Below are 27,589 nucleotides of genomic sequence, written 5' to 3'. Positions count from 1 at the left end.
ATTTTAAATTCATCAATTTCTTTTTTAAAGAAAGTTATTCATTTATTTCCCAGGATAAACTGCACAAAGCCAGCATCTCATTAACTGTCCAAAGGAAATATACTATACAATTGAGGCTGGATAAAGAGACTGGTAATCACACATTTATAATTTTCACATTACACAAATGAAAAGATTTATAAAGGCACAACTTAAGAGTACCTTGCTTAAGTCACTTAAAAAAAGCAAAGTGACAAGAGGAGCAAGCAATTAGCTGCTCCTCCACAATACCGCCAATTCCAAGTAGCTTTCTACATGCCCCCTTGTTTTAGTCAAATATCATTTCAACACGCAATTATCCCTGTGCTTTGATACAGTTGTCATCTGTTTTGTTTTTGTTTTTTTTTAATTTATTTTTTATTGGTGTTCAATTTACCAACATACAGAATAACCCCCAGTGCCCGTCACCCATTCACTCACACCCCCTGCCCTCCTCCCCCTCTACCACTCCTAGTTCGTTTCCCAGAGTTAGGAGTCTTTACGTTCTGTCTCCCCCTCTGATATTTCCCACACATTTCTTCTCCCTTCCCTTATATTCCCTTTCACTATTATTCATATTCCCCAAATGAATGAGAACATACAATGTTTGTCCTTCTCCGACTGACTTACTTCACTCAGCTAAATTCATCAAATTTTTAAAAACAAATTAGCTCCTCATATACTACTCACATATTTTTTTAAAAGATTTTATTTATTTATTTATTCATGATAGAGAAAGAGAGAGAGGCAGAGACACAGGCAGAGGGAGAAGCAGGCTTTATGCCGGGAGCCTGATGCGGAACTCGATCCCAGATCCCAGGACCATGCCCTGGACCAAAGGCAGGCCCTAAACCACTGAGCCACCCAGGGATCCCCTACTCACATTTTTTGTACAGCCCAGTCTGCTGCATTGGTTGTCTTAAGTGTTCATAGTGACTTTAAAAAAAGGATGAGAGTGTGCCTGGGTAGGTTAAGTGTCTGCCTTCAGTTCAGGTCATGATCCCGGGGTCTGGGGTTCAAGTCCCACATTAGGTTCTCTGCTCGGTGGACAGCCTGTTTCTCCCTCTCTTTCCGCCTCCTACTCCCCCTGCTTGTGCTTTTTCCCTCTCTTTGTCAAATAAATAAAATCTTTTTTAAAAAAGGGGTGAGGGTGATGAGGTACAATTACAATAAATTTGTTCATTGAGAAATATTTGGAAAAAGCATAAAAATCACCCATAAATCTATCACCGGGAGATAATCACATCTGGTGTTTTCCTATCCATTCTTTTATTTTTTTTTCTGCAATAAAGTATATTGTGTGTATTTGTATATCCATAAGCATGCATGTCACTTTCTATCATCTGTTCTTTAAAACATATACTTCAGTGTATTTAGGTTCTCTGCTACCACTTGACATTCAGATTTTTCCAATTCTGTGCTCCTATAAATAATGTTGTTCCTTCCTCTATAACTTCCTTGTTATAATTCTTTGTGCCAATATGCCTTAGAATAAATTGAGATATGGTTAAAGGGTATGAAAAATTTTAAAGCTTTTGCTATATGCTGCTAAATTCCCCTCCAGAAATACATAATACCTTTTTTTTGTAAAAATACTCTTAAAGTCTCCACTAATCTAAGTCTTTTTTTTAACTAAAGTACAGTTGACATACAATAGTCTAAGTTTTTAAAACAGACTGTTTGAATCTAGAAATAGTAGTGTATATGAGTCATCAGGAAAAGATTGGAACTTTCAATGTTATGGAAACGTACCAAAGTTGTACTGTTCTTTGTAGAAGGAATTTTCAAACCAGGAGTGCAGAATGTAGGTGCCAAGGGAGAATTTGTAGAGTCGGCATCTAAAAGATACAAACAATGGCATGGAAATATACATTTGAAAATAAAGTTGAAATAAACATTTCAACATTTAGGTTATAATCTTAAGTCAATATAATTTGTGCACTTTATTTTTGATAACAAGAAACAGCTATAGAATGTGCCTGACTAGACAGAAAGAAACAGAACTTCATATTTGCTTATCTGATTATCATCAGTACTAATAAAAGTTTAGCAAGGCTGCAGGGTATAACAATATATAAAAATGAATAGTTCTAGCGAATGAGCAACAAACAAAAATATAATTTGAGAAAAAATATTTTGGGGAGTACCTGGGTGGCTCCGTCAGCTAAGTGTCTGCTTTCAGCTCAGGTCATGATCCCAGAGTTCTAGGATCGAGCCTTACATCAGGCTTCCACTCAATGTGGAGTCTGCTTCTCCCTCTGCCTCTGCTGCCACCCTACCCACCCACGCTTGTGCACTTGCTCTCACTCTCTCAAATTTTTAAAATCTTAAAAAAAAAAAAACCATACAATTCTTTTTTTACATCAACAACAAAGAAGACACCTACATATTAAAATCTGTATGATCTTTATGGAGAAAATGAAATTTCTGAAGAAGGAAAAGGAGGAAGAGGGCAAGAAGTCACCTGCCTTCTAAGACATCAGGATTTATTCTAAAGTCATAACTGACCATCAGAACTTTTAGAAAGAGATCCCAGAAACAGAATCAGACATTTGATACCTCTAACACAGTGTCATGAAAGTGATCTTAAAAAAAAAAAAAAAAAAAAAAAATCAAAGAGGGGCACCTGAGTGGTTCAGTTGGTTAAGTGTCTGACTCTTGGTTTCAGTTCAGATCATAATCTAAGGGTTGTGAGATCAAGCCCTGCATTAGGCTCTGTGCTTGGAGGGGAGTCTGCTTGAAGATTCTCTCCCTCAACTCCACCCCCTGCTCACACACTCTAAAACAAATGAATAAACCTTAAAAAAAAAAAAAGTAAACGTTAAAAAAAATGATCAGACTGGCAAAATTTTATGAAGTCTACAAATCATCAAGTGCCGGAAAATGAGTGAGAATCAGAACAGCTGCTCTAAGGTAGCAAGTTAGCATTTTCTAGAAAACGGGAAGATGTGTATCCCCTCTGATCTAGAAACTCTACTCCTAGATATAACATTGGTGTACAAGGAACAGTTTCATTAGAGCACTGCCTATAACAGTAAAAAACAATTACTCCTTAATAAGCAAATAAATAAATACAAAATGACTAATTCATACAATGCTTAACAATTAAAATGGATGAACTGGACTCACACTGATTGAATGAAAAAAGCGAGTGACAAAATATAATTTTGATGTTGCAACTTAAATGAAATTTTCAAACAATACAGTTCTTCTTTAGAATAATCATCACTTTAGGGGAAGAAGGGAAGGAGATTATAATGGAGTAGGGATTTAGCTTTATGTATAAATGAAGAGAATGATGGGAAGCAAATACACTAAGATGCCAACATCTACTTAATCTGAAATGTCCATGTATATACCCAAGCCCCTGGGATTCTAAAACAAGCACTGACAGAAGGCATGAGCACAGGCTTTAACCAAGGAGGCAGTGAAATGAAGCACAGTGTATCAAGCCAAGAGCCTGGAAGAGCCGTGAGGTCTGTGAAGCAGCAACTGGAAAACATCTGCCCCGTGGTGCTGGCTCCAGGGGAACAGGATGAAGTCAGTGAGGCTAAGAGAAGTCAGCTAGGCTAATGGTAAAGTCTTCAGAAAAAAAATTGAAAATCAGAATATCAACTCCATACAGCCCAGAGTTGTGGGTTCTGAGTTCACCCTACATGTACAGGAACCCCGAGTCAAGCAGTTCACCTAAAAACCTGGGTGCAACTGGCCAACAGTGAGGCCTTGGTTGAGGTGAGCATGGAACAGCTACACAGGACAAGCCAGGGCTTAAAGAACTTCCACAGAAAACAGCGTCATCTGAAGAGAGATTCACAGTTAAAAATTAAAAGCCTGTAAGGAAACGCACCTCCAAGAAAGAAAATCAGAGCAATAAACAAAAATATCAACATCTTAAACAGTCTCCAGATAGAAATGTTTCAAATATTCAAAGAGATAAAGGAAAGCACAGAAATCATTAGCCAAGAGAACAATATTATTATGGAAGGGGAAAAAAAAAGGAGCAGTCACATTTGAAAGAAAGATGTATAAAACAGAAAATGTAGTCACTGAAGTAAAAATTCAATAGATTAATAATTTAGACTCAGTGTAAGAGAAAAATAGCAAAGTGAAAGAACGTTCTAACTCAAGCACAAGGTAGCATAGAGAAAAGGAAGGAGAAGTTAACAAACCCAGAAGACTGAAGAACAACATTCTAAAATATATCTTAAAGGAATTCCAGGAGAAAAAAAATTGAGGAATTACAGAAGACGTAATTTTATTCAAGAGATAATCTCAGAGTATTTTCCAAAATTGATGACATGGGTCCTTAGTTTGAAAATCATACCGAATTCTAAACATAATAAATAAAAATAATAAACAGGGATGCCTGCGTGGCTCAGTGGGTTGAGTGTCTGCTTTCACTCAGGTCATGATCCCAGAGTCCTGGGAGTGAGTCCCAGGGGCTGCGGGGAGGGGGGACATGGGGCACAGGGCGGCCATCCCTGCTCAGCCACACTCGTATTCTCTCGCTCTCAAATCTTAAAAAAATAAAAATAAAAATAGAATAAAATAAAATTAAATTAAATTAAAAAAATAGTTTAAAATTAGAGAAATGCAGAATATCAAAGATAATGACAAAAATCTTACTGACTACAGGAAGAAAAGACCAAAGATCTACAAAGGAAAGCAAATCAGATCCACAGCACTATGTTCATCAGCAATGGATACCAGATGACAATGACATAATTTCTTTATAAAATACTGAAGTCAGCTGTCAACCTATTGTCTATATCCAGCTAAATTATTGCTCAAAAATGAATGAAAGAGAAAGAAAAAAACATGTCTTCAAACACAAAAGCAGAGATGACTGCTCACAGACTAGAAATACCATCTCTGAAAGAAGTGCTGAAGGATGTGCTTTAACAAGAACAAAACTATACCCAGAAGGAATGAGTGAGATATAAAAAGCAATGGTAAATAAAGAAAATGGCAAACAAGTGACTAAATTTTCATAGGTATAGACTGTAATAATGGTAACTTTTGCGGGGGAAGAAGAAGGTCAAGCCACAATACAACAGAAACTCACTTAAAAAAAAAAAAGATTTTATTTATTCATGAGCAATGCAGAGAGAGAGGCAGAGACACAGGCAGAGGGAGAGAAGCAGGCTCCATGAAGGGAGCCCGATGTGGGACTTGATCCCGGGACTCCAGGATCACGCCCTGGGCCAAAGGCAGGAACTAAACTGCTGAGCCACCCAGGAATCCCCGGGATAGTACTTTATAAACTCAATGTTATGAACTGAGAAGATGCTGAGGGGCTATAAGAATGTCTAAGATGACAGAATCATTTTTGTAAAAAGATAATCTAGAAGAAGGATAGCTGAGAAGTTAATGTAATTGTTACACTTACCATTTTTTTTCAAATCCTGGATTATGATGCCAGGAGTGGCAAAGAAATTATTACTGGTCACTGGTTCTGGTCCTATCACCTCTTCACTGGTGTGATTCATAAAGAAATTTTAAGATTAAAAAATAAAAGTTAATATTGAATCTCTGTGAAAAAGTTCAATTTTACTACATATTATATATCATCAAGTCTGGACAAATGTTCAGTTCTGTTTTACAGAACAGAAGTCCCATGGAACTATTCTTTTTTTTTTTTAAATTAACATATACCCATGACTCAAAAAAGGTTATGAACCACTTTGTATTGACAGGTGTGGCTCAGAAGTGGGTTAAGACATTCTGACTTAAGGGTATACCATAAGTTTAACTCATTAGTTCAAATACAGGAATTATATATAGCTCATGGCTTCAAAACCATCAAGTGGAATTTTGCAACCAGTTTACAGATATAGGTTAAGAAGTTGTCATTTTGGGGGGCAAATGGGTAGCTCAATCAGTTAAGCATCTGCCTTAGGCTAGGTTTATGATCCCAGGGTCCTGGGATTGAGCCCCACATGGGGCTCCCTGCTCATTGGGGAGCCTGCTTCTCCCTCTCTCTGCCTGCTGCTCCTCCTGCTTGTGCTCGCTCTCTGTGAAATAAAATCTAAAAAAAAAAAAAAAAAAAAGAGAGAACTTGCCATTTTTTTAGACTAAAAAGACTGATCCTATCATCTAGTTACTAAAAATATTCTAGCCAATTACCCAGATATCTGAAATACAGTTATAAAGATGAGTGTCATCAAATACTGTAAGTTGGTTCAATTAACCGATTGTCCTAGCATAATTTACTGAACATTCTTAGTTCAAAAACACCTTCTTATATATAAATTAGAGTTGGTTTCTGGGCTCCAGTTTTTTTTTTTTTTTTTAAGATTTTATTTATTCATGAGAGACACAGAGAGAGAGAGAGAGAAGCAGAGATACAGGCAGAGGAAGAAGCAAGCTCCAGGCAGGGAGCCCGATGCGGTACTCGATTCCAGGACCCCAGGATCACGCCCTATGCTGAAGGCAGGCACCCAACCAGGGAGCCACCCAGGGAGCCACCCAGGCGTCCCTGGGATCCAGTTTTAAGTCTATTCTATTACAGTTTTTTTTATTATAGCTTTATATATTTCAATATAAGAAGGTCAAATTCCCATATTACTGTTTTTCATTACTTTTTCAAGCTACTCCTATTTTTATTCTTCCAAATAAATTTTAGAATCATTTTATCAAATATCCCTTTCTCCACCTTAAAAAAAATCCTAGCAAGGCTTTGTTGTAAATGTATGACATCTATAAATTAATTTGCTGTGATTCAACATCTTATTAGCAATATCCAATAAATTCGGATGAAGAAAAACATAATAATCCCTAATTTCCCCTTCATGAAATTCAGAAATGTTCTATGGTTTTTATCATATAAGACCTTTATCTATGACTTATATTGGTATTTTACTTTTTTGTTGCAAACATGAATGGATTTTTTCTACTTTGTGTAGAAATTATTTATTAATAAAATATAGGAAAGCATATTATTTTAAATGGTTATCTTCTATCAGCCTCTTTCTTGAAGATCTAGATGTGAGTTTCTTGAGTTGCCCACATACAAAACACGGCCTAGACATACTTACCGGCCAGAGTATCAATAATTACATGAAGTGATGATAACAGATAGCTCATTATTAAGTGATATACCCAGTTTATCATGTTAATGAAGTATTCAATTTAGAGTTTGATCGAGCTTTTTAAATGAGGGATGAGTGTCAAATTTTATCAAATTCCTTATTGGTATCTATTGAGATTACCCTGTTATTAAATCATTAAAATAATGTATTTTATGAGTGGCTAAGTATTAAACTATGTTAGCATTCTGAGGATAAGCTTAACTTGAAAGTTGTCCACTGTATTTTTAATATTCTGTTAATTCAATCTGCTTTTTTAATTGGGATTGTACATACATGTTCATAAATTAGATTGGCTATAGTTTCCTTTTGCATGCTTTGTCAGTATTTGTATCAAGGGTATGTCAATCTCATAAACTAAACTGCAGCAGTTTTCTTATTCTACTTTCAGAAGAACTTTTTTTAAGTCTATACTCCAATAAAACTTTATTTACCAAAAATAGGCAGCAGGCTGGATTTGGCCTGTAGCAGTAGTTTGTAGACCTCTGATAATGACAGTTCTTTTTAAAGGTAATTATTTTCATAGCATCTCATTCTTAAGGCAATTTATAACTTCGTTATCCATTATACCACACTGACTTTGTGTGGTAAGCAGAATGGGAATGGTTATACACATATTTTACTAGTGAGGAAATGTTAAAACAGGTTTCATGAATCTGAAGGTGCTGGGACCCACAATAGAATGTATATCTCTTCCTCATAAAAATAACTTTATATATGAAATATATATGTTCTATGAAATTATGAAAGGATTCATCCAGAATCCTTTCTGTGCTCTGAGCTTTTTGGACTTAGTTCTCTGATAGCTTTTTCCATTTTCTTCTCTGACTTTGGTCTATACAGGTTTCTGACTTCAAGTTCATTTTGATAGCTGTGTATTATTTAAAAAAATTTTTCACTTATCTGAACTTTGCAAATTTTCCCATACATACTCTGTAATATTTCTATAACTTAAAAAAGAAAAAATATAGCCCTTAATTCCTAATTTTGTTATTTGCATTTATGTTTAAGTAAGAACCAGTTCTTAGATTTATCAACTCTAAGCTTCTAAAAATATTTTCTAATACATTTTATTTTATCTTTGGTGTTTATTCCCTTCTCTTTGCCCTACAACTGTGGGGTTTTTACTTGACTAAGTTGAATGTTTATTTTCCTTCTTTAATAATTACAGTTCTGAAAGATATGGATTTATTTTTAGCTATTGCTTGGCTGCTTTAATACAGGGTATTTTCCCTTTCGTTGTAGCTCTTTAAGTACTACTTCCACGCTATTCACTCCCAATTTCTTTAGTTCAGGACAAAACTGATCACAGAGCTTCTGATTCATATTAAAATACCCACGCTCAAGCACCTCTACTGGGTCCTCTAAATCAACCTGGAAACACATCCACCTTTAATCCAAGCTGCAGATATTCCTGTCTTCATTTTTTGTCTGAGATCAGCAAAAAAATAGAAGTCTTTGATTTAATCCTGGACTCCCAACTGTTCTGTTCCCACATCTCCATGCAAAATCATTCATAGGTTCTTACTGATTCTACCCCTTCTCTACCCCGCCAAATGCCATCTGTTTTCAGGTCTGTATTACTCCTATAGCATCTAACTGGAAATTCAAGAGCTCACACTTTGCTCACGGAATTGGTGATTCAAGAAATTTGAAATGTGAAGTATCTGAAAACCATTCGAAGGAAAGTTACTGTCTGAAATATCATTATCTCTTCTAGGAAAAGTCAATACATACAAAAGATTTAGAAAGTTAGATAAAATGTGCCTTTTATGAAAGTGGCTTACCTTTTATTCTCCTTCATACTTTTAAGTCCCATTGTGTAATCTTCATTTAAACACGCAGTATAGTCAGAAATACCAAAGTGTTCTAATTTAGGAGTTACACACTCAAAATCATCCATCTTTAGAGCACATTTTGGCGTTTTTAGTTCTTTAACTAGTGACTGTTTGGAAGATGGAGTTAAATTTTTTGGCTCTTCCTCATGGTTGTTTACTGCCTGTGGAGGGTTTGGTGGAACTTGGGATATCATGTACCGCTCAAGTCCAAAATCAGAAAGTTGCGGACTCCGTGGAGACTTCTCAGAACCAGAAGTGCTCGGAATAGCAGGATCAGACAGATTGTCCTTCACGTCAGTCATCTGAAAATTTTCATGCTTCGTGGACTCTGATTCAGAGTCCATGATTTCTTGTTCATCCACTGTGAGGAAGAACCAAGGAGGTCATCATATTTTGGTCAAACATCAAACCACAAAATCCCATGTACTACATATATACAAACAGTAAAAGATAGATCTGTTTGAAAGGTCCCAAGACAGCAAAAGTCCTGATTCCCTGCTTAGTCTCTAAAGTTTTGTTTCAATTGTCTCTTTAGGAAGTTTCTGACATGTATCTCTCATCTAGCCATATTCCATTTTGATGACATATTTAAGAAGTAAACTAAAATGTTAAAAGATGAAAAATCAATGCAAATTAAAGTCCAATATGCTTACTTCTCCAGTTATACTGTGATTTACCTATCTTCCCTAATTGTGGAACCATTTTATCATTTTATGACATTACAGAGTGGAATTAACTGTGTTCTAGATTTAACACAAAGTATAATATTATTTTAGATTTTTCATTTAAAAGAAGTTAAATGAAAAGACTATAAGTTAAAATGAAAAGATTGGTACACCAAGATAAGTTTTTATCCTTAGTCTGGAACACCAGTATCAAGAGCCTGGTTGAGGAAAATAAAAGGAGAGTAACAGAAAGACATAAAGTTTCTCAACCTGGAATAGGTTATATCTGGCTCCAGATCCCAGGTGCTTAACCACACTGAACATTTCAGACTAAATAATTTAACAACTATGCTTTTCCCCACAATCTTTTTCCATTTCCTGCATACATAAATGGTTAATGAATTTGGTGTGGGACCCAAATTGCAGTTAAAAGGTCTGAGATAGCACCTATGATACCAAAAAGAATCCAAGAAGGAGAAATACTAGCTTTTCATGTAAGACAAGAGAAAGTCATAGAGGATAACCAGAAAGAAGCGGATCTGGCCAGAATCTGGGCAGAGATTATCTTAATAAACGACAGGGTTTCAGTGAGATAAAAGGTATGGGTATGGAGAATGGAATGGGTGTAAGAAAATGCTGAGGGACAAATGTAAAATGTGTAGCATGAAGTGGAAAAGAAAAATGAACCAGTATTAGAAAGGGCACCAGAAAGGAGGAGAAAATGGAGGGTGAGATGAAGAGAAAAGACAATGTGTTTAGAATCCCCCATGGAACAGGCATTTGAAGGTTTCATTCCATTTAATTTTCATATTAACTGTTTCAAGCATGAAATATCTCAGGATATTTTTTCCCCTCGTTTTTATAAATAAAGATACCAAACAACATTTTGGAAAATACTCAGCTGATAAAATTTATAGAGCCAAGACTTGGGATCCCTGTGTGGCTCAGTGGTTTAGCGCCTGCCTTCGGCCCAGGGCATGATCCTGGAGTCCCGGGATCGAGTCCCACATCAAGCTCCCTGCATGGAGCCTGCTTCTCCATCTGCCTGTGTCTCTGCCCCACCTCCTCTCTCTGTGTCTCTCATGAATAAATAAATAAAATCTTTGAAAAAATAAAATAAAGAGCCAAGACTTGGACCCACATCCTTTGATTCCTAATGCTGCCATTTGTTTAAGGAGAGAGGAAGATAATACAAAGATCTGTTTTAGATGACCTTGAATAGATACCATTTGGTTGCCAAATTGGAAATATCAATTGTAATAATTGCACATATTGAAAGAAATGGGAAAAAAATTTCTCCAAAATTTGTTTATTGCATTCTTTTTAAGAAGAAAGTATTTGTACTTTTCTTGTTATGAACTGGAATGTATTTTTGTAAGTCTGTTAATGACTGTTTTTGTTTCTGTTCACTCACATCTTTTAAAGGAAGGTCTATAGTTAAAATGGAGTCTATCAGACATTGGTATAGATCCCTGCCAAAATCTTCTGGATCCAAAGGAATAGGAAAGGGATAAATTTAGGCTGTATATTTCCTGGGCCAGCTAAGAGATCCAACAGATTGGAGGAAGTGAAGAGGAGCATATTTTTTCTTTAAAGGTAGTGTTTTCTTTGTTTTGACTGAAAACAGGAAATGAACTAGAATTGGGTACTATTTTTGGATGCATGATAAACCAGGACATGTTAAATATGGAGTAAGAACCATTAAAAAAAAAGTTACAGACTTTGGCTTCATGGCTTTTGGCCCTTGGAAGAGCTGCTAATTCACTGAGTTTTGTTTTGGCACTGTGTTATTCTGAGAAATGTTATAAGGGCTACCAAAACCCTATTCTAAACTTGTATTTATCACAAGGCTATTGTTGATGAGATTAACAAAATCATCACCATTATCTCTGCCTCATAGTAAGGTATAATCAATCCCATTTTGAAAGTGAGGAAAAAGCAATTCAGAGAAATTATCCAAGGTCACACATATGTAGTAACTGGGGGAGCCAGTACTTGAATCCACAGCTGGTCACACTAAAGTAAACTGAATTCTTTACACTGTACCATGCAGTCTTGTTTATTATACCCTCTACACATATCCTCAATATATATTTGTTAAGTTAATAGTTTACTTATGTACAAAGATCGTTCTCTTAACAGAAACAAAGACAATGAAGCCTATTGAAATCATAGGTATGGGCCCAACAGTAGTTAACACTGGGTGATTAACATGCCAGGTACTGTTGCAAACAAATTTTTATCTCATTCAATCCTTCTACAGCCTCAGAAGTCAATATTAAACATCTCCACTTTACAGATGGGACACTGAGGTATAAGGTTAATAAATAGTAAGTGGTCAAAGATAATACAGCACTAGCTGTGTTAACGGTGGAATTAAGAGATTTGCATTTAGATAGTTTGGCTCTAAATTCTAAATCACCATGCTATACTAACCTTCATTAAAACTATAGAACTAAAAAATAAATAAATAAATAAAACTACAGAACTTAAAAAGGCCTTTATCAGTTTATAATGACCAAAATTTCTCATTCTACAGAAGAGAAAATTGAGAACAAGAAAAAGGAAATAGCAAGGTTTAAGATTAGTCTCTCACCTATTTATTGGCAGAGGTGACTAGAAACTAGTCACCTAATATCATGTAGATTTATCTTATACTCTTCTGTCATCTAGCATTTTGGAAAGAAAACCAAGGACTATCTTTGTTTTACACCACCAAACAGCATCCAGGCACAGTGATGAATAAGTGATTATACATGACAGTCACATAATGGCAGAGACAGAACCAGAAACCATGGCCAAGCCTAGAGTAGTCATATTTAATCATGCTGCCTTCCTTAATACTACAACAAATACCATAAAATGCAAGTTATTCACACCTGAATTTTTCTTGGCACGTGGATTATATCCATACTTCTGGAAAAACTCTCTTATTTTCATGATATCCACTGAATTTTTTTTCATCAGTACTTTTGTTGCCTTTATGAAACCAATGCTTTCTTGACTTTCCAAACTTGTTTGATCAAGAAGAATACTGACATCATCCTTTTATAAGGAAAAGAAGTACATTATAATTTATCTTTTGACTAAGTCTATTTAGATTTTTAAAATTATGATACAAAGATGATAAATTAATATTGTAGAAGCAATACCTTTAGAGTCTGGACTTCTGAATGAAGGTCATATAAAATTCTCATTGGATAATCTTCACAGTCTTCAATATGAATAGAGAAAGGAAAAAGTGCAATAAGGAAAAGGAAAAAAATAGAAAATATGATTTAGTATTGTTTCTTAGAATTATAAAGTCCCTGTATATATTTATTCATAATTTATTTCTTGTCAATTACAGGAAAAAAGTGTTAAGGCCTTTCTTTTAAAATTTATGAAATTACAACATATATACAGAAAAGTACAAAAGTCATAAGTATAAAGCTCAATGTACTTTGAAAGAAACACACCTATATAATCAGTGCTCAAATCAGAAGGGAAGAAGGGAAGGATTAAGAGGAAATGTAATCCTACCTAGCAATGTTTTTAAGGTGAGCACTTTCTGGTTCCTAGTTTTAAAATATTAGCCAATGACAACACTTTCATTTTCTTCTGGGTGCTTTTATTGTTTGCCTTTTGCATTTAAAGCTACAATCCATCTGGAATTGATGTTTTTATATGGCAAGAGGTAAGGATCAAGATCCATTCTTATTTTCTATATGAGTGTCCAACTGACCTGGCACCATTTATTGAAAAGACATCCTTCAACACAGTGTATTGTTGTCTTTCTTATTAATCAGTTGTAATATGTATAATATTTATCATGTAAAAAGTTTTAAAAATAATTGTATTTCTCTTTCTAAAATATGCCTCCTTTGAGGATCTCTGTTCACCAGTTAAAAGTTGACCACTTTTCATTTGGGAAATGCAAGTTAACACAACAGTGATTCTTCACACCCGTTAGAATGATTATAATCAAAGTCAGAAAATAATAAATGATAAGAATGTGGACAAACCACAACCTTCATTCATTGCTGGTATTAAATGTACAGTGGGGATCCCTGGGTGGTGCAGCGGTTTAGCGCCTGCCTTTGGCCCAGGGCGCGATCCTGGAGACCCGGGATCGAATCCCACGTCGGGCTCCCGGTGCATGGAGCCTGCTTCTCTCTCTGCCTATGTCTCTGCCTCTCTCTCTCTCTGTGTGTGTGTGTGTGTGACTATCATAAATAAAATAAAATTTAAAAAAAAATTTTTTTTAAATTAAAAAAAAAAAAAAAGAAAATGCACAATGGCCCACTCACTATGGAAAACAATTTGGCAGCTTTTCAAAAAGTTAAATATAGGGTTATCATATGACCCAACAATTCTACTTCTAAGTGCATACCAAAGAACTGAAAACAGTCAGTTGACTCAAAAATTCACCCACAAATTTTACATATAGTCACATGGCTAAAAAGTAGAAACAACCCAAATGTCCATCAGCCGATGAAGAAACACAATGTGGCATAACCATATAATGGAATATTATTCAGCAATAAAATGGAATGAGGTACTGATACATATGACATGAATGAACCTTGCAACATTATGCTAAGTCAATCCCGAAAGCCTACAAATTGTATGGTTCCTTTTTTTAAGATTTTATTTATTTATTTCAGAGAGAGAGAGAACAAACAGGGAGGAGGGGCAGAAGGAGAGAGAACGAGACTCCCTGCTGAGGAGGGAACCCAACTCGGAGCTTGATCCTAAGACAGAGAAAATAGTGACCTGAACTGAAGGCAGGCGTTTAACGGACTGAGCCACCCAGGCACCCCTATATGGTTCCTTTTGTATGAAATATACAGAATATGCAAATTTATACAGACAGAAAGCAAATAGTGGTTGCATAAGGCTAGTGTGGTAGGTGGAGATGGGATTATGGGGAGTGGATATAAATAGTCACGAAGGTCTCTTCTGAGGGTGATGAAAGTTTAAACTTACTATAATGGTTGCAGGACTGTGAATATATCAAAAATCATTGAATTATATCTTTTTTTTAAAACGATGATTTATTTATTTTAGAGAGAAAGAGCACAGGGGAAGAAGGGGCAAAGGGAAAGGGAGAAAGAAAATCACCAGCAAACTTCCTATTGAGCTTGGTGCTCAATGTGGGGCTCCATCCCATGACCCCAAGATCATGACCTGAGCTGAAACCAACTCAACCCACTGAGCCACCCAGGTGCCCCTGATTGTATTCTTTAAATGCTGAATTTTACAGTACGTGAATTATAGCTCAGTAAAGAAGTTTAAAAAGTCCATTTAATGATTCATCACTGTGATCATAAAAAGGTGAAATTGTTTGGTGGTCATTTTCTCTATCACAATCCCATATTTTCTGTAACACATATTGGCCACAAATAGAAAAATTATTCCAACTTTTTCTTATAAAACCAGAAGAAAATGCAAAATTTGTGTACACAATTAATATGGTAAGAAGGTAAATTAGTGCAAGCTTTGTGGAAAGCAATTCAACTATATACCAAGAATCCAAAGAGGGACCTCGCTGGCTCAGTCCCTTGAGTATGTGACTCTTGATCTCACAGTCATGAGTTCAAGCCCCACATTAGAAATGGAGCTCACCAAAAAAAAAAAAAAAAAAAAAAAGAGAGAGAGAGAAAACAAAAAATAATAAAATATTAATAGCGGTATCCTTGAATCATTGAGTTATAGCAAATATTTATCTCCCTCTTTCTACTTTTCCACATCTCATTGTTGTTTTACATATTGTTTCACATATTGTTTTACAGTCAAAAGAATAAACATTTTTAAATGGCTGGAACACTATTCATAATTTTACTAAAGTAAAAGGAGTCTGTCTACAGGGCACAATATTTTAAGGCAAATTACAATTATGACATTTATAAAATAATCTCAAAATCTGAACTACTCTTGAAACAATTTCTTAAGAAATTCCTAACACAAAGATTAATGGTTAAGAATCCTGTTATACTTATTTTTTTAAAGAGCAGTATTCAGGGGTGCTTGGCTGGCTCAGTTGCAAAAGCATGCCACTCTCGATCTCTGGGTCGTGAGTTCGAGCCCCACCTTGGGTGTAAAGATGAAAGAAAAGAAAGAAAAGAAAAGAAAAGAAAAGAAAAGAAAAGAAAAGAAAAGAGAAAAGAAAAGAAAAGAAAAGAAAAGAAAAAGAAAGCAGCAGTATTGAGTACTAGTGTTTGTGTCGGCAATACGGTTTGCTGGGGCATACAGGCATCTCCTGCAACTGTGGATCATTTGGGTGAGACAGTCACGATGCATGTAAAGAGCCCTGTTAAATAACTGCGTTTTGTTTCATTTTAATTATACTGTGTTTTTATCGATAAATACCCATGAGACTGTGACTGACATGAAAGCAATACGCGTGGGCATAAACTATTGTATGCATTACGAGCTCAATCTGTCAATTTACACTGTTAGCCTATGCTGTTCCTCCTCGCAGCACAGGAACAGCGCTGTTTCATTATTTGAGGAAAGCAAACGAGCTCGGACACAACTCAAAACAGCCACAACGTACTTGAGGGGGCGTAAGAATACATGATGACAAAGCGGCAACGGTCACCTCGGGACTCCGCTAACGCCAGACACCCTGCATTTTAACAGGCGTACCATCCCCATCCGTAGTCTTTCGAGGCAGTCCCCGCACTGTGCACGAATAACCCTCCTGCGAGTGTGCGCATCTTCACCGCGAGGCCGAGCTGCCCCGCCGCTCTCCCGGCTGCGGACCCCCGACCCTGCCCGCCTCACTCACCGCTCTCCTCCCCGTCCAGCGCTCGCTGCAGCCGAGCCGTCTCCCTGTCTAGTGTGATGGCCAGAGACCGCAGCTTCGCGTGGAAGCTTCGGATCAGGTCCATGGCTGAGGACGGCTCGTCAGCACACCAGAAGCAAAGACACCCCGCCGCTCGGCTCGCGCCCGCCTCGGTTTGAATCCCCGCGCAGAAAGCGTCTCTGGCTGGGCGGAGTCCTACACTCCTCTCTCGCGAGAGCTGAAGTCTCGCGCTCATGGGCACGGAGCTTCCGGGGGGGGGCGGGCGCACTTCCGGGGTCGTGCCCGCTGGCTTGTGGAGGCTGTGGGGTGTGTTGGGGAATGCGGTCGGTGAGTTGATTGGCACATTTCGTTGTTTCGGGAGTTCCCCCTTATTTCCCCGTAGATCCTATTTGGGCTCCCCGCTTCTTTTGGGGTGCGGTGTGCGTTCTCGCGGGTGGCCGAGCGCGTGGCCATTCCGTGTGCGGCTCTCCCTCTCCGCAGGTGCCATGTTCCTGACGGCTCTGCTCCTCCGCAATCGCATCCCCGGCAGGCAGTGGATCGGGAAGCACCGGCGGCCGCGGGCCGTGTCCTTCCAAGCGAAGCAGAACATGATCCGCCGGCTGGAGATCGAGGCAGAGAACCAGTACTGGCTGAGCACGCCCTACCTGTCGGCGGAGCAGGAGTACGGCCACGCGGCGGGGCGCAGGGCGGCGGCCTTCGAGGCCATCAAGGCGGCCAAAATGGCCAAGTTCCCCCCGCACAGGTTCGTGGCGGACCAGCTCGACCATCTCAACGTCACCAAGAAGTGGGTCTGATCCGGAGCCACGGACTCACAGGGCGGCCACCCACCTCCTGACCCGATTCTGGAACCTCTGAAGAGCGCTCACTTGAGAGCTTTTGGAGCAGGCTTAGTGAACAGCGGACATGAGTGTGTGGTCTGCATGTGGGGTGCATGGGGCTCCAAACTCTATAACCCAGCCTCTGGCGTAGTGTTTCCTTTCCATTACCCTAACAGGAAGATACAGGTATTTCCTAGGCCACAGAAGATACAAAGTGTATTTTGGATGAAAGTTTCAAAAAAAAACCCTACAAACTGTGCTTAAGTATGAGGTACTTGGTGGAGGCTTACCTTTCCTTAAAAAACAATTGCCTAGACGAAAGTGGGAAAAAATGAGCTTTTTCAGTTAAACATACTCCTAAAAATAGGATTTTCTTTTGGGATTGCTACTAAAAGTAGAAATTTACGTGAAGTGAAAGATATTCATCAGAACTGCTACATGAAGTTGTATTTTTGAAAACCTCTTTTTGGGGTACCTGGGTGGCCCAGTCGGTTAAGCCCTGATGACTTGGTGTCCCCTGAGATCCAGCCCGACCTAGGGCTCCCTGCTGGGGGCAGAGAGGGTCTGCTTAAGATTCTCTCTCCCTCTGCCCCTCCTGCCACCTCAAACAAATCTTTAAAAATAAAAAAATAAAAAAAGTTTTTAAAAATACCTTTCTGGAATGTAATTAATGAACCTTATAGTCTACCCCAAAGATGTTTGTTCTTTCAAATTACCTTTTTCAGTCAGGCACTTTACAGCTTTTACCAAAAATAGTAATCCTATCACCTGGGGCTATTTTACATGTGAGGAAATACTTAAGAAACTTGTCAAAAATCATCCCCAATAACAAGTGTGTCTTGGATTTCAATTTCTGTATAATCTAGAAATTGTAACTACTATGTATACATTAAGCAGAACATTTTTCAAAACACATAGAAGAAAAATAATTCAATCCCATTACCCTGAGATAAAATAATTGTCTTTCATACATTTTTTCTTTTAGTCTTTTTATATGTATATGCTTTTTGAACATATATTGAGTCTATATGGATAAGTAGAATTTAGAGCTAAATACTAACAAAAGATCTTGATGCATATTGCCAGTGGCTTTCCAGAAAGATTGTAAAACAGCAAGATCCATGGATGAGAGTGCCAGTCTCATTTGCCAGCATTGACTCTTCTCTTCATTAATGAATGATCCATGATTCACATTTAAATATCTCCCATTAGAATGTGTAGACTGTGGTGCACATATTAATTTTTTTTGATTCATTGCACCTAAAAAGTACCTTGCCACATGATAGTTAAATGCCAAGCTGAACTCTGTTATTAACATGTCATATTCGTGGTGTAAAAATACTTGTTGAATGCTTCTTCTAGCTTACAGAAATGCCTCTGGTTCATATGAGCAATTTACTGTCCCTGACTTTTATTTTGTATCTGGAAATGTTGACAGCTGACACTGAAAGGAGACAGACCTGCTTAAAACCGTAACTATGTTGCTTTGATCTCTATGTAACTCAAAAACTTCCTTTGACCCTGGAGTTTGAAAAAGTAGTGGTTAACTTGAACCTCAGAAAGAAGGGGAAAGATGTTAAAATCTTCAGTCTGAAGACACAGAAGGCAGTTCATAAGACAGGTATTTTTATGTATAGTTAATCATTTAAGTTTTTAAACAATCTTGTGAAATAGCTATCCCCACTATGCAGGTTAGACGCTGAAGCTCAGAAATTTCAGCAACATGTGTTCACACAGCTAACAAACAGCATATTCATTTTCATATAGTACACTAGCTGCTATAAATAAAAGATTATAGCTTTGTTTTAATCACTTCTTGGCCAAAGCAGTGATGTTGAAACAGTTGACTTCTTGAAGCTCTACAACTGTTAACACTATAGCCGTCACAATCTTTTTTTTAATCAACAACAGAGTCCATTGCTACCCAGCTAATTAGAATTATATAGTAAGAAGATATATCTGTGCCAACCTGTACATTATGAACACTCTTTTTGTCCTTTTTTTTTTTTTTTTAAGATTTTATTTATTCATGACCGAGAGAGAGAGAGACACAGGCAGAGAGGGAGAAGCAGGCTTCGTGCAGGAAGCCTGACGCGGGACTTGATCCCAGGTCTCCAGGATCACACCCCAGGCTGAAGGCGGCACTAAACCGCTGGGCCACCGGGGCTGCCCAGTCACTCATTTCTAATACAGTGTGTGTCATCCAGTTGTTAACTCTGCAAAAATTTATAGACTGTCTATCATGACTCATCCTGGTGCTATTCATCATCAAGCTTGAATTTACTGTCTCACTGGATAAATCACATAGCATAAGTATACGGCTTGATGATGGACTTAATGGATACAAGTATAAAGTGTAGTAAGAGTCCAGGGAAAGTTTCTTTTTTTTTTTTCCAGGGAAAGTTTCATTTGTCAACCTTGCCTGAACAGTCAGGAAAAACTTCAGAAGAGGTGGTCTTTGAACAAATTCTTAGTTTGGCAGGAAGTAAAGGCAAAAGTAACAGTCTAATGATTAGTCATGGAATTGCCAGTAGATTAGTTGCAATAATAGGGTATTTGTGAGTGGGGAAGAGAAGTGATAGACAATAAGGCTAAAGGTTTTTTTTTTTTTTTTTTTTTTTATGATAGGCACGCAGTGAGAGAGAGAGAGAGGCAGAGACATAGGCAGAGGGAGAAGCAGGCTCCATGCACCGGGAGCCTGATGTGGGATTCGATCCCGGGTCTCCAGGATCGCGCCCTGGGCCAAAGGCAGGCGCCAAACCGCTGCGCCACCCAGGGATCCCCAATAAGGCTAAAGGTTTAAGCAGGGACCAGAACATGAAAGTTCTTGTATGACACTTTAAGAAGTCTGGCTTTTATTCTGTAAGTAATAGGGAGACATCAGAAACGTTTAATTAGGTAAATAATGGAAAGCATTGTCGAAAGTGGCTTAGGGGATCCCTGGGTGGCTCAGCGGTTAAGTGCCTGCCTTTGGCCCGGGGTGTGATCCTGGAGCCCCAGGATAGATTCCCACATCAGACTCATTGCTTGGAGCCTGCTTCTCCCTCTGCCTGTGTCTCTGCCTCTCTCTCTCTCTCTTTCTCCCCTGTGTCTCTCATGAATGAATAAATAAAATCTTTTAAATAAATAAATAATAAAACTCTACTTAAATGACCATAAACCCAATATTGGAACTCAACACTGTCCAGCAACCTGACCATGTGTATTAGTTTGCTAGAGCTGCCATAACAAAACTCACAGTGACTTGAACATTTATTTTTTCATAGTGCTTGGAAGATGGATGTCTGTTGGCAAATTGGTTTTCTCAAGAGCAATAGGAAGGATCTGTTTCAGCCCTCTTTGCTTGCAAATGGCTGCTTCACTGTTCATGTTTGTCCTGCTGCGCTTACATGTGTCTGGTATCTGTGTGTCTAAATTTCCCCTTCATATAAGGATACTAGCCATATTAGATTAGGGCCCACCTTCATAGCCTCATTAGTCACCTCTTTAAAGACCTTATCTCCAAATAGAACATTCTGAAGTACTGGGGGTTAGGACTCCAATGTATTTGGGGGTCACAAATAAGCTCAGAACATGTTTCTCTGATTGCTGTAATTTCCTATTCAGTGGGATAACTAACCTTCTCTCCAAAGCCTTCTACCTGCAGGCCCTCCATCATCAGTCTCAGCTGGGGACCTAGTAAAATATCAGTATATTTTACTGATAAAACTAAAACCCATGGAAGTGAATCCATTCATCTTCACCAAATCGACAAATGTACTAATTTTCTCTCCTTTGTTAAAATCAAGGATACATCAGTTGTCTAAAATGCAATGCCGGGATTCAGTTTTACGATGATGAATTAAACACATAGGTTTCTCTCTTCTCTCTCCCCAAACCTTGGTGAAATGAAAGTAAAAACATTAAAAAAATTTTTTTTAAAGATTTTATTTATTCATGAGAGACACACAGAGAGAAGCAGAGACATAGGCAGAGAGAGAAGCAGGCTCCATGCAGGGAGCCTGACACAGGACTTGATCCTGGGACTCAGGCCGACGCTCAACCACTGAGCCATCCAGGCATCCTTACATTTAAAAAATTATTAACCCTTGAGAAGAAAGGGAAAGAAAACAATATAGCTATTTAAATGAATATTTTGAAAGAAATAAAGATGTCTGAGATGTTGACATAAAAAAGGAAAGAAAGTTGTAATCTAAACATCTGTAGAAGAGCGGCAAAGAGCCTCCCAAGAAGCTCAGGTGGGAGGTAGCTGGATGATGAACTCCAGCAAAACTATAGAGAGTAAAACAAGAATGAGAAAGACATGGAACTGATACAGGAAAGCAGGGAAGGAAAGTACTAGTATAACTGTTTTGAAGTTGTCTTAGAAGTCAACAGGTTCAGGTCGGAGCAGGAGGTTGGAAGACAGGGTAATCTCCAGGAAAGTACAAGAAATGATGTGTTTAAAAAAAAAAAAAAGAAATGATGTGTTTGACTTTACAGAGAGTATCATTGATAAACGGGGCAGAAATACAACTTTTGGGGAAGAAAATTCTTAAATACATGGAGAACTAGGCTAATGAAAGTGAAAGGCTATTAACAGGTGGAAAACCAATACACCGTATTATGATACACTATTTTGTAGCATTGAACAATACTTGATGGTTATAAATAAACTATTCATTACATTTTTAAAATTGTAATTATGTTGAGATAAAGAAGGAAATAAAGGTAGTGGCTGTGTGGGAGAATTTACTATGGTGTAATATTCATAAATAAGGTCTAAAATAGCTGAAAAGAATTGATACTCTTTCTGAAATTGACACCTACTCACTGAAAACAACTAAAAATCTATTGATTTTTTTTATTTTTTCTGTTGATTTTTACATCAAACTCTTATTGAGCTATAATTTCTATGCCATCAAATCTACTTAAAATATTGTAGTTTAATGATATTATATATAACCATCACCACAATCCAAGTATAGAATATATCTATTATTTAAGAAGGTTCCTTTTTCCTTTTTTTTAGTCAGTCTCTCCCCAACCTTACCATTCTGCTCTCAGAAAATACACACACACACACCCTCAGGCACTATACTTTGCCAGATAATAATTTTTGGGCTTTCATATAAACTGAATGATAAGATATGTGTATTTTGTATCTGGTTTTTCTCAGCATAATATATTTTTTAAATATTTTATTTATTTATTCATGAGAGAGAGAGGCAGAAACACAGAGGGAGAAGCAGGCTCCATGCAGGGAGCCTGATGTGGGACCTGATCCGGAGACCCCAGGATTAGAATGATTAGAAGGAAACTTCCTGAACGTAACAAAGGGCTTCTAAAAATGTATAGAAAACCTATTGCTAACATCACACTTAATTGTGAATGAACTGTTTCCCCCTAAGATCAGGAACAGCGTTAGGATGACTCTTCTCATCAGTTCTATTCAGTATTGTACTGGATGATATAGTAATAAACCACAAAAAGAAGTAAAATCAATCCACAAAGTAAGAAATAAAACTGTTCTTAACAAATGCCGAGTTCATCTATATAGAAAATGACAAAAATGCTACTGGAACCAAGTGAATTTGGTAAGGTTGCAGGAAAGAAATACTAAAAAATCAACTGTATTTGTATATACTACCAATGAACAAATTAATATTTAAAATGCCATTTCCAGGGGTGCCTGGGTGGAGCAGTTGGTTAAGCATCTGACTCTTGGTTTTGGCGGGGGTATGATCTCAGTGTTGTGAGATGGAGCCCAGAGTTGGGCTGCTCAGTGTGGACTCTTGAGATTCTCTCTCCCTAGCCCTCTGGCACTCCCACTCATGCTCACTCCCTCTATCTCTGAAATAAATAAATAAATAAATTTTTAAAATGCCATTTCCAGTAGTACTAAAAATATGAAAACTTATGGGGCACCTGGCAGGCTCAGTCGGTAGAACATGGGACTCTTGATCTCAAGGTTGTCAGTTCAAGCCCCTTCTTTGGTGTAAAGACTTCTTTTAAAAAGTATGAAATACTGGGGTGCCTGTGTGGCTCAGTTGGTGAAATGTCTGCCATCCAGCTCCCTGCTCAGTGGGCAGCCTGCTTCTCCCTCTTCCCCTTCCCGTGCTCATACTCTCTCTCTCTTTTTCTCAAATAAATAAAAATTTTAACAAAATATGAAATACTTGGAATAAGTCTGAAAAAAATGTACAACACCATACAGAGAAAACTAAAGTGTTTGAGGGAAATCCAAGAAATCCTAAAGAACTAGAGGGATACTCAATGCACAGAATCAATAAGGGAACTATGCCAATTTTACCAAAACTATAATATCAATACAATCCCATTTCAAGTCTCAATAGGATTTTTTTTTCTTATTTTGTAGAAATTGACTAGCTAATTCTAAAATTCATATGGAAATTCAAAGGACCTAGAAGAGCCAAAACAATTTTGAAATAAAAAACAAAGTTGGGGGCGCACTGGGTGGATCAGTGGTTTAGCACCGCCTTCAGCCCGGGGCCTGATCCTGGAGACCCGGGGACGACTCCCACATCGGTCTCCCTGCGTGGAGCCTGCTTCTCCCTCTGCCTGTGTCTCTACCTCTCTGTCTCTCTGTTTCTCAAGAATAAATAAAATCTTAAAAAAAAAAAAAAAGAAAAAAGAAAACAAAGAGGACTCAATACTACTTGATTTTATTTTATTTTTTTTACTACTTGATTTTAAGACTTAGTGTAGAGCTTCAGTAATTATGAGAGTGCAGTGTTGACATAAAGATAAGTAGGAGCACCTGGGTGGCTCAGTTGGTTAAGTGTCTGACTCATTATCTCAGCTCAGATCTTGATTTCAGGGTTGTGAGTTCAAGGGCAGCATTGGATTCCATGCTGGGCGTGGAGCCTACTTAAAAAAGAAAAGACAAATAGATAAATAAAATGGAAAGTCCATAAACAGACCACATGTATATAGTCTATTAATTTTTAACAGATACAGGAAACTCACTGAAGAAACGATAATCTTTTCCAAAACATGGCACTGGAACAAATGAATATTCGTATGCAAAAAATGACTCTCCATCTGTGTCTGGTGCCATATATAAAAATTACTTCAAAATGGGTCATGGACTAAATATAAAACCTAAAATTTGTATAAAACTTCCCATAGAAAACATAGGAGAAAATTCTTTGTGACCTTGGGTTAGGCAAAGATTTCTTAAATGTGTATTAAGATCCTGGTTTATAAAACCCAAATTTGATATCAGTGAATCTCAAAATACTTATGCTGAGTGAAAAAAGCTAGATGATCCCATAAAGTACATCCCTCTGTGTGACTATCGTAAATAAATAAAAATTTTAAAAAATGCACATTTTATGTATGTGAATTTTATTGTATGTTAATTATTCCTTAATAAAGCTGTTTTAAAAGTTGTCAAGTATTTCCCAAAGTTTTTTTTTTTTTTTTTTTTAACTTTATTTATGAGAGACACAGAGAGAGAGAGGCAGAGACACAGGCAGAGGGAGAAGCAGGCTCCATGCAGGAAGCCTGATGCGGACTTGATCCTAGGACTCCAGGATCATGCCCTGGACCAAAGACAGATGCTCAACCACTGAGCCACCCAGGTGTCCCCCCAAAGTGGTTTTAAAGCAATTTATATTCCTACCAGCATGTATCAGAGTGGTTTTAATTTGTATTCTTTTTTTTTTTTTTTTTTTTTAAAGTAAGCGCTACAAGGCAGTCGGGGTGCCTCAGCGGTTTAGCGCCGCCTTCAGCCCAGAGCGTGGCCCTGGGGGTCCTGGGGTCCTGGAATGAGTCCCATATCAGGCTCCCTGCATGGAGCCGGCTTCTCCCTCTGCCTGTGTCTGTGTCTCTCTCTCTGTGTGTCTCTCATGAATAAATAAATAAAATCTTAAAAAAAAAAAAAAAAAGTAAGTGCTACACTCAATCTGGAGCTTGAACTCCATGACCCTGAGATCAAGAGTCACGTGTTCTACTGACTGGGCCAGCCAGGCATCTCTTGGGTTCTAAATCTTTACCTATGCCCACATAATGAAGATTTTCTTCTATTTTTCCTTCTAAAAGCTTTTTAGTTTTACCTTGTATATTTAGCTTGATCCTCTACCTCTCCTATTCCTTTGTGTATGGTATCAGGTAGGAATCAAAGCTCATTTTATGTTACATTTGGACACTCCGTTGGTTCAGCATTATTTGTTCAAAAATACTTCTCCAATAAATTTGTATTGCATCTTTATTGAAAATAAATCGACTGTATGAGTATGCATATATTTCTGGACTCTATTCTGTTCCATCCTTTTGTTTTGTAATTATGCCCAGATCACACTGAATTATTTTTGCTTCAGGGTAAATACTGAAGTGTGACTCCTACAGCTTTGTTCTTTTTCAAAGTTGTATTGATTCCTCTAGGTCCTTTGTATTTCCATATACATTTTAGAATTGGCTTCTCAGTTTCTGAAATATTAAAAAAAAGCCTGTTGTGATGACAGTTGGGATTGTACTGAATCTACAAATAAATCTGGGCCAAAACTGACATCTTGAAAATATTGAGTCTTCCACTCCATGAATGTGTTCTCTCTCTCCATTTATTTTAATTTTCTTTGTCTCAGCAATGTTTTGCAGTTTTCAATGTAGGCAACTTTCATTTCCTTTAAATTATTATAACTATTATGTACCTTTGGTACTCATATATAGGAATACAACTGATTTTTTATATTGACCTTGTATCCTGAGCCCTCGCTAATCTTATTTGTTATAGCAGTTTTTTTCATTGTCACTGATTCCTCTGAATTTTTTAGGGAATTGTCATCCCCAAATAGGGACAGTTTTGCTTATTTTCTGTTCCTCATGCATTTCATTTATTCTTCTTGCCTTACCGAATGGGACAGGACCTCTAGAACGGGATAGGAAACTCCAGTATTACAGTGAATAAAAGTGATGAGAGTGGACATTTTGCCTTGTTTCCTTGTATTTCTGGCTTCTTGAGCGTTTTCACCATTAATGATACTGAATTTTGTAAAATGCTTTCCCTGAATCCACTGACATAATCATTTGGTTTTTTCCTATTATTCAGGTAATACGTTAGATTATATTGTTCAATTTTAAGATTTTTAACCGATCTTGTGTTTCTGAGATAAAACTTACTTGATCATGATATATTATTCTTCTTATATAATGCTGGATTTGATTTGTTTTGGTTAAGGATTATTTTGCCTGTGCTTATGTGGGAACTTTATTTTTTGTAATGCCTTTGTTAGTTTTGGTATTAAGGTTATGCTGTATCTAAAGTAAGTTGGAAGCTTTCCTCTTTTCTTTCTTTTCTGAAGGATTTATATAACATTGGTATTATTACTTCTTTAGATGTTTGATAGAATTCACCAATGAAACAATCTGAGTTTGGTGTTTTCTTTGTAGTGGAGGGTATTTTTTTCCATTTTACTCTTTATCATTTTTTATTTATTCATTATAGTGAAACATCTATTTTTATTTATTCATTATAGTGAAACATCTATTAGTTGCTTTCCTGAACACATTTTTTTTTTTTTTTTCTGCTACCAAGTCCCTCCTTTTCCAGCCTTTTGCTTCAGGTGGGGCCCATCCTCCATCTCAAGGATGGAGCCAGTGTGTACATCCCATACCTGTGGTCGTGGTTGGCTCAGGGAATGTTATGTGATCCACCAAGAGTCTGTGGGGTACAATGATGCTTTTTCTTGGAGTGCTGAGATAAAGACACTTTATATTTGTACTGGATTTGAACCTTCACAAGTTAGTAGTTATGGCTGCTGTAGCCACTTTCAATCTCATGGAACGTGGAGCCCAGCTCTAAGGAGACAGATTTATTGTTGCCCTTTCCATCTTTCTTTCTGATGTTACAAGAATTCTTGTTTTTATCATTTCTTTTCTGTTTAGGCATTCTTTTGGGGGTAGGTCTGCTGGCGATGCATTCACTTATTTGTTTAAAAATTGAAGTATAGGGATCCCTGGATGGCTCAGCGGTTTAGCGCCTGCCTTTGGCACAGGGCAAGATCCTGGAAACCCGGGATCGAGTCCCATGTCGGGCTCTTTGCATGGAGCCTGCTACTCCCTCTGCGTCTGTCTCTGCCTCTCTCTCTCTCTCTCTCATGAATGAATAGATAAAAATCTAAAAAAATATTGTAGTTGTCACACAATGTTACATTAGTTTCAGGTGTACAACATAGCAATTCAATGTCTACTCTATACTTTATGCTGTGCTCACTGCAAGTGAAGCTACCATCTGTCACCATTAATTCACTGAATTTTCATTTGTCTGAGAAAAATCTTGATTTCCTTTTTATTCCTGAACAATGTTTTCACCAGATAGGGGATTCTGCATTGATGGTTCTTACTTTCAGCAATTGAGAAATGTGTCCCT

General features: G+C 37.5%; 2 protein-coding genes across 6 annotated transcripts in view; one reads left to right on the top strand and one right to left on the bottom strand.

Annotated features, from left to right (window-relative positions):
- The window catches only part of SKA3 (spindle and kinetochore associated complex subunit 3), a 33,244-nt gene extending 16,640 nt beyond the window's left edge, over positions 1–16,604 (bottom strand). For 2 of the 5 annotated variants that reach the window (XM_077868419.1, XM_077868418.1), the window contains exons 1-7: positions 16,382–16,602; positions 12,762–12,823; positions 12,489–12,654; positions 8,894–9,305; positions 5,408–5,493; positions 3,706–3,816; positions 1,771–1,856 (exon numbers count right to left, since the gene is read on the bottom strand). In XM_077868419.1, coding sequence (XP_077724545.1) covers positions 1,771–1,856; positions 3,706–3,816; positions 5,408–5,493; positions 8,894–9,305; positions 12,489–12,654; positions 12,762–12,823; positions 16,382–16,484 — 1,026 coding nt within the window. In that variant the 5' untranslated portion in view covers positions 16,485–16,602. Of the gene's footprint in view, positions 1–1,770; positions 1,857–3,705; positions 3,817–5,407; positions 5,494–8,893; positions 9,306–12,488; positions 12,655–12,761; positions 12,824–16,381 lie in introns of all 5 variants that reach the window. The other 3 variants (XM_077868422.1, XM_077868423.1, XM_077868420.1) reach the window with 3 other exon arrangements.
- A 16-nt stretch (positions 16,605–16,620) lies between these two features.
- On the top strand, positions 16,621–17,868 carry MRPL57 (mitochondrial ribosomal protein L57). The gene is made up of 2 exons (XM_077868426.1): positions 16,621–16,726; positions 16,880–17,868. The coding sequence occupies exons 1-2, from the start codon at positions 16,633–16,635 to the stop codon at positions 17,191–17,193; spliced, it is 408 nt and encodes a 135-aa protein (XP_077724552.1). The 5' UTR covers positions 16,621–16,632; the 3' UTR covers positions 17,194–17,868.
- The last annotated feature ends 9,721 nt before the right edge of the window (positions 17,869–27,589 follow it).

The sequence above is a fragment of the Canis aureus genome, chromosome 24 (assembly GCF_053574225.1).
Source record: "Canis aureus isolate CA01 chromosome 24, VMU_Caureus_v.1.0, whole genome shotgun sequence".
Lineage (NCBI taxonomy): Eukaryota > Metazoa > Chordata > Mammalia > Carnivora > Canidae > Canis > Canis aureus.
This window is presented reverse-complemented; position numbering and strand designations above follow the sequence as displayed.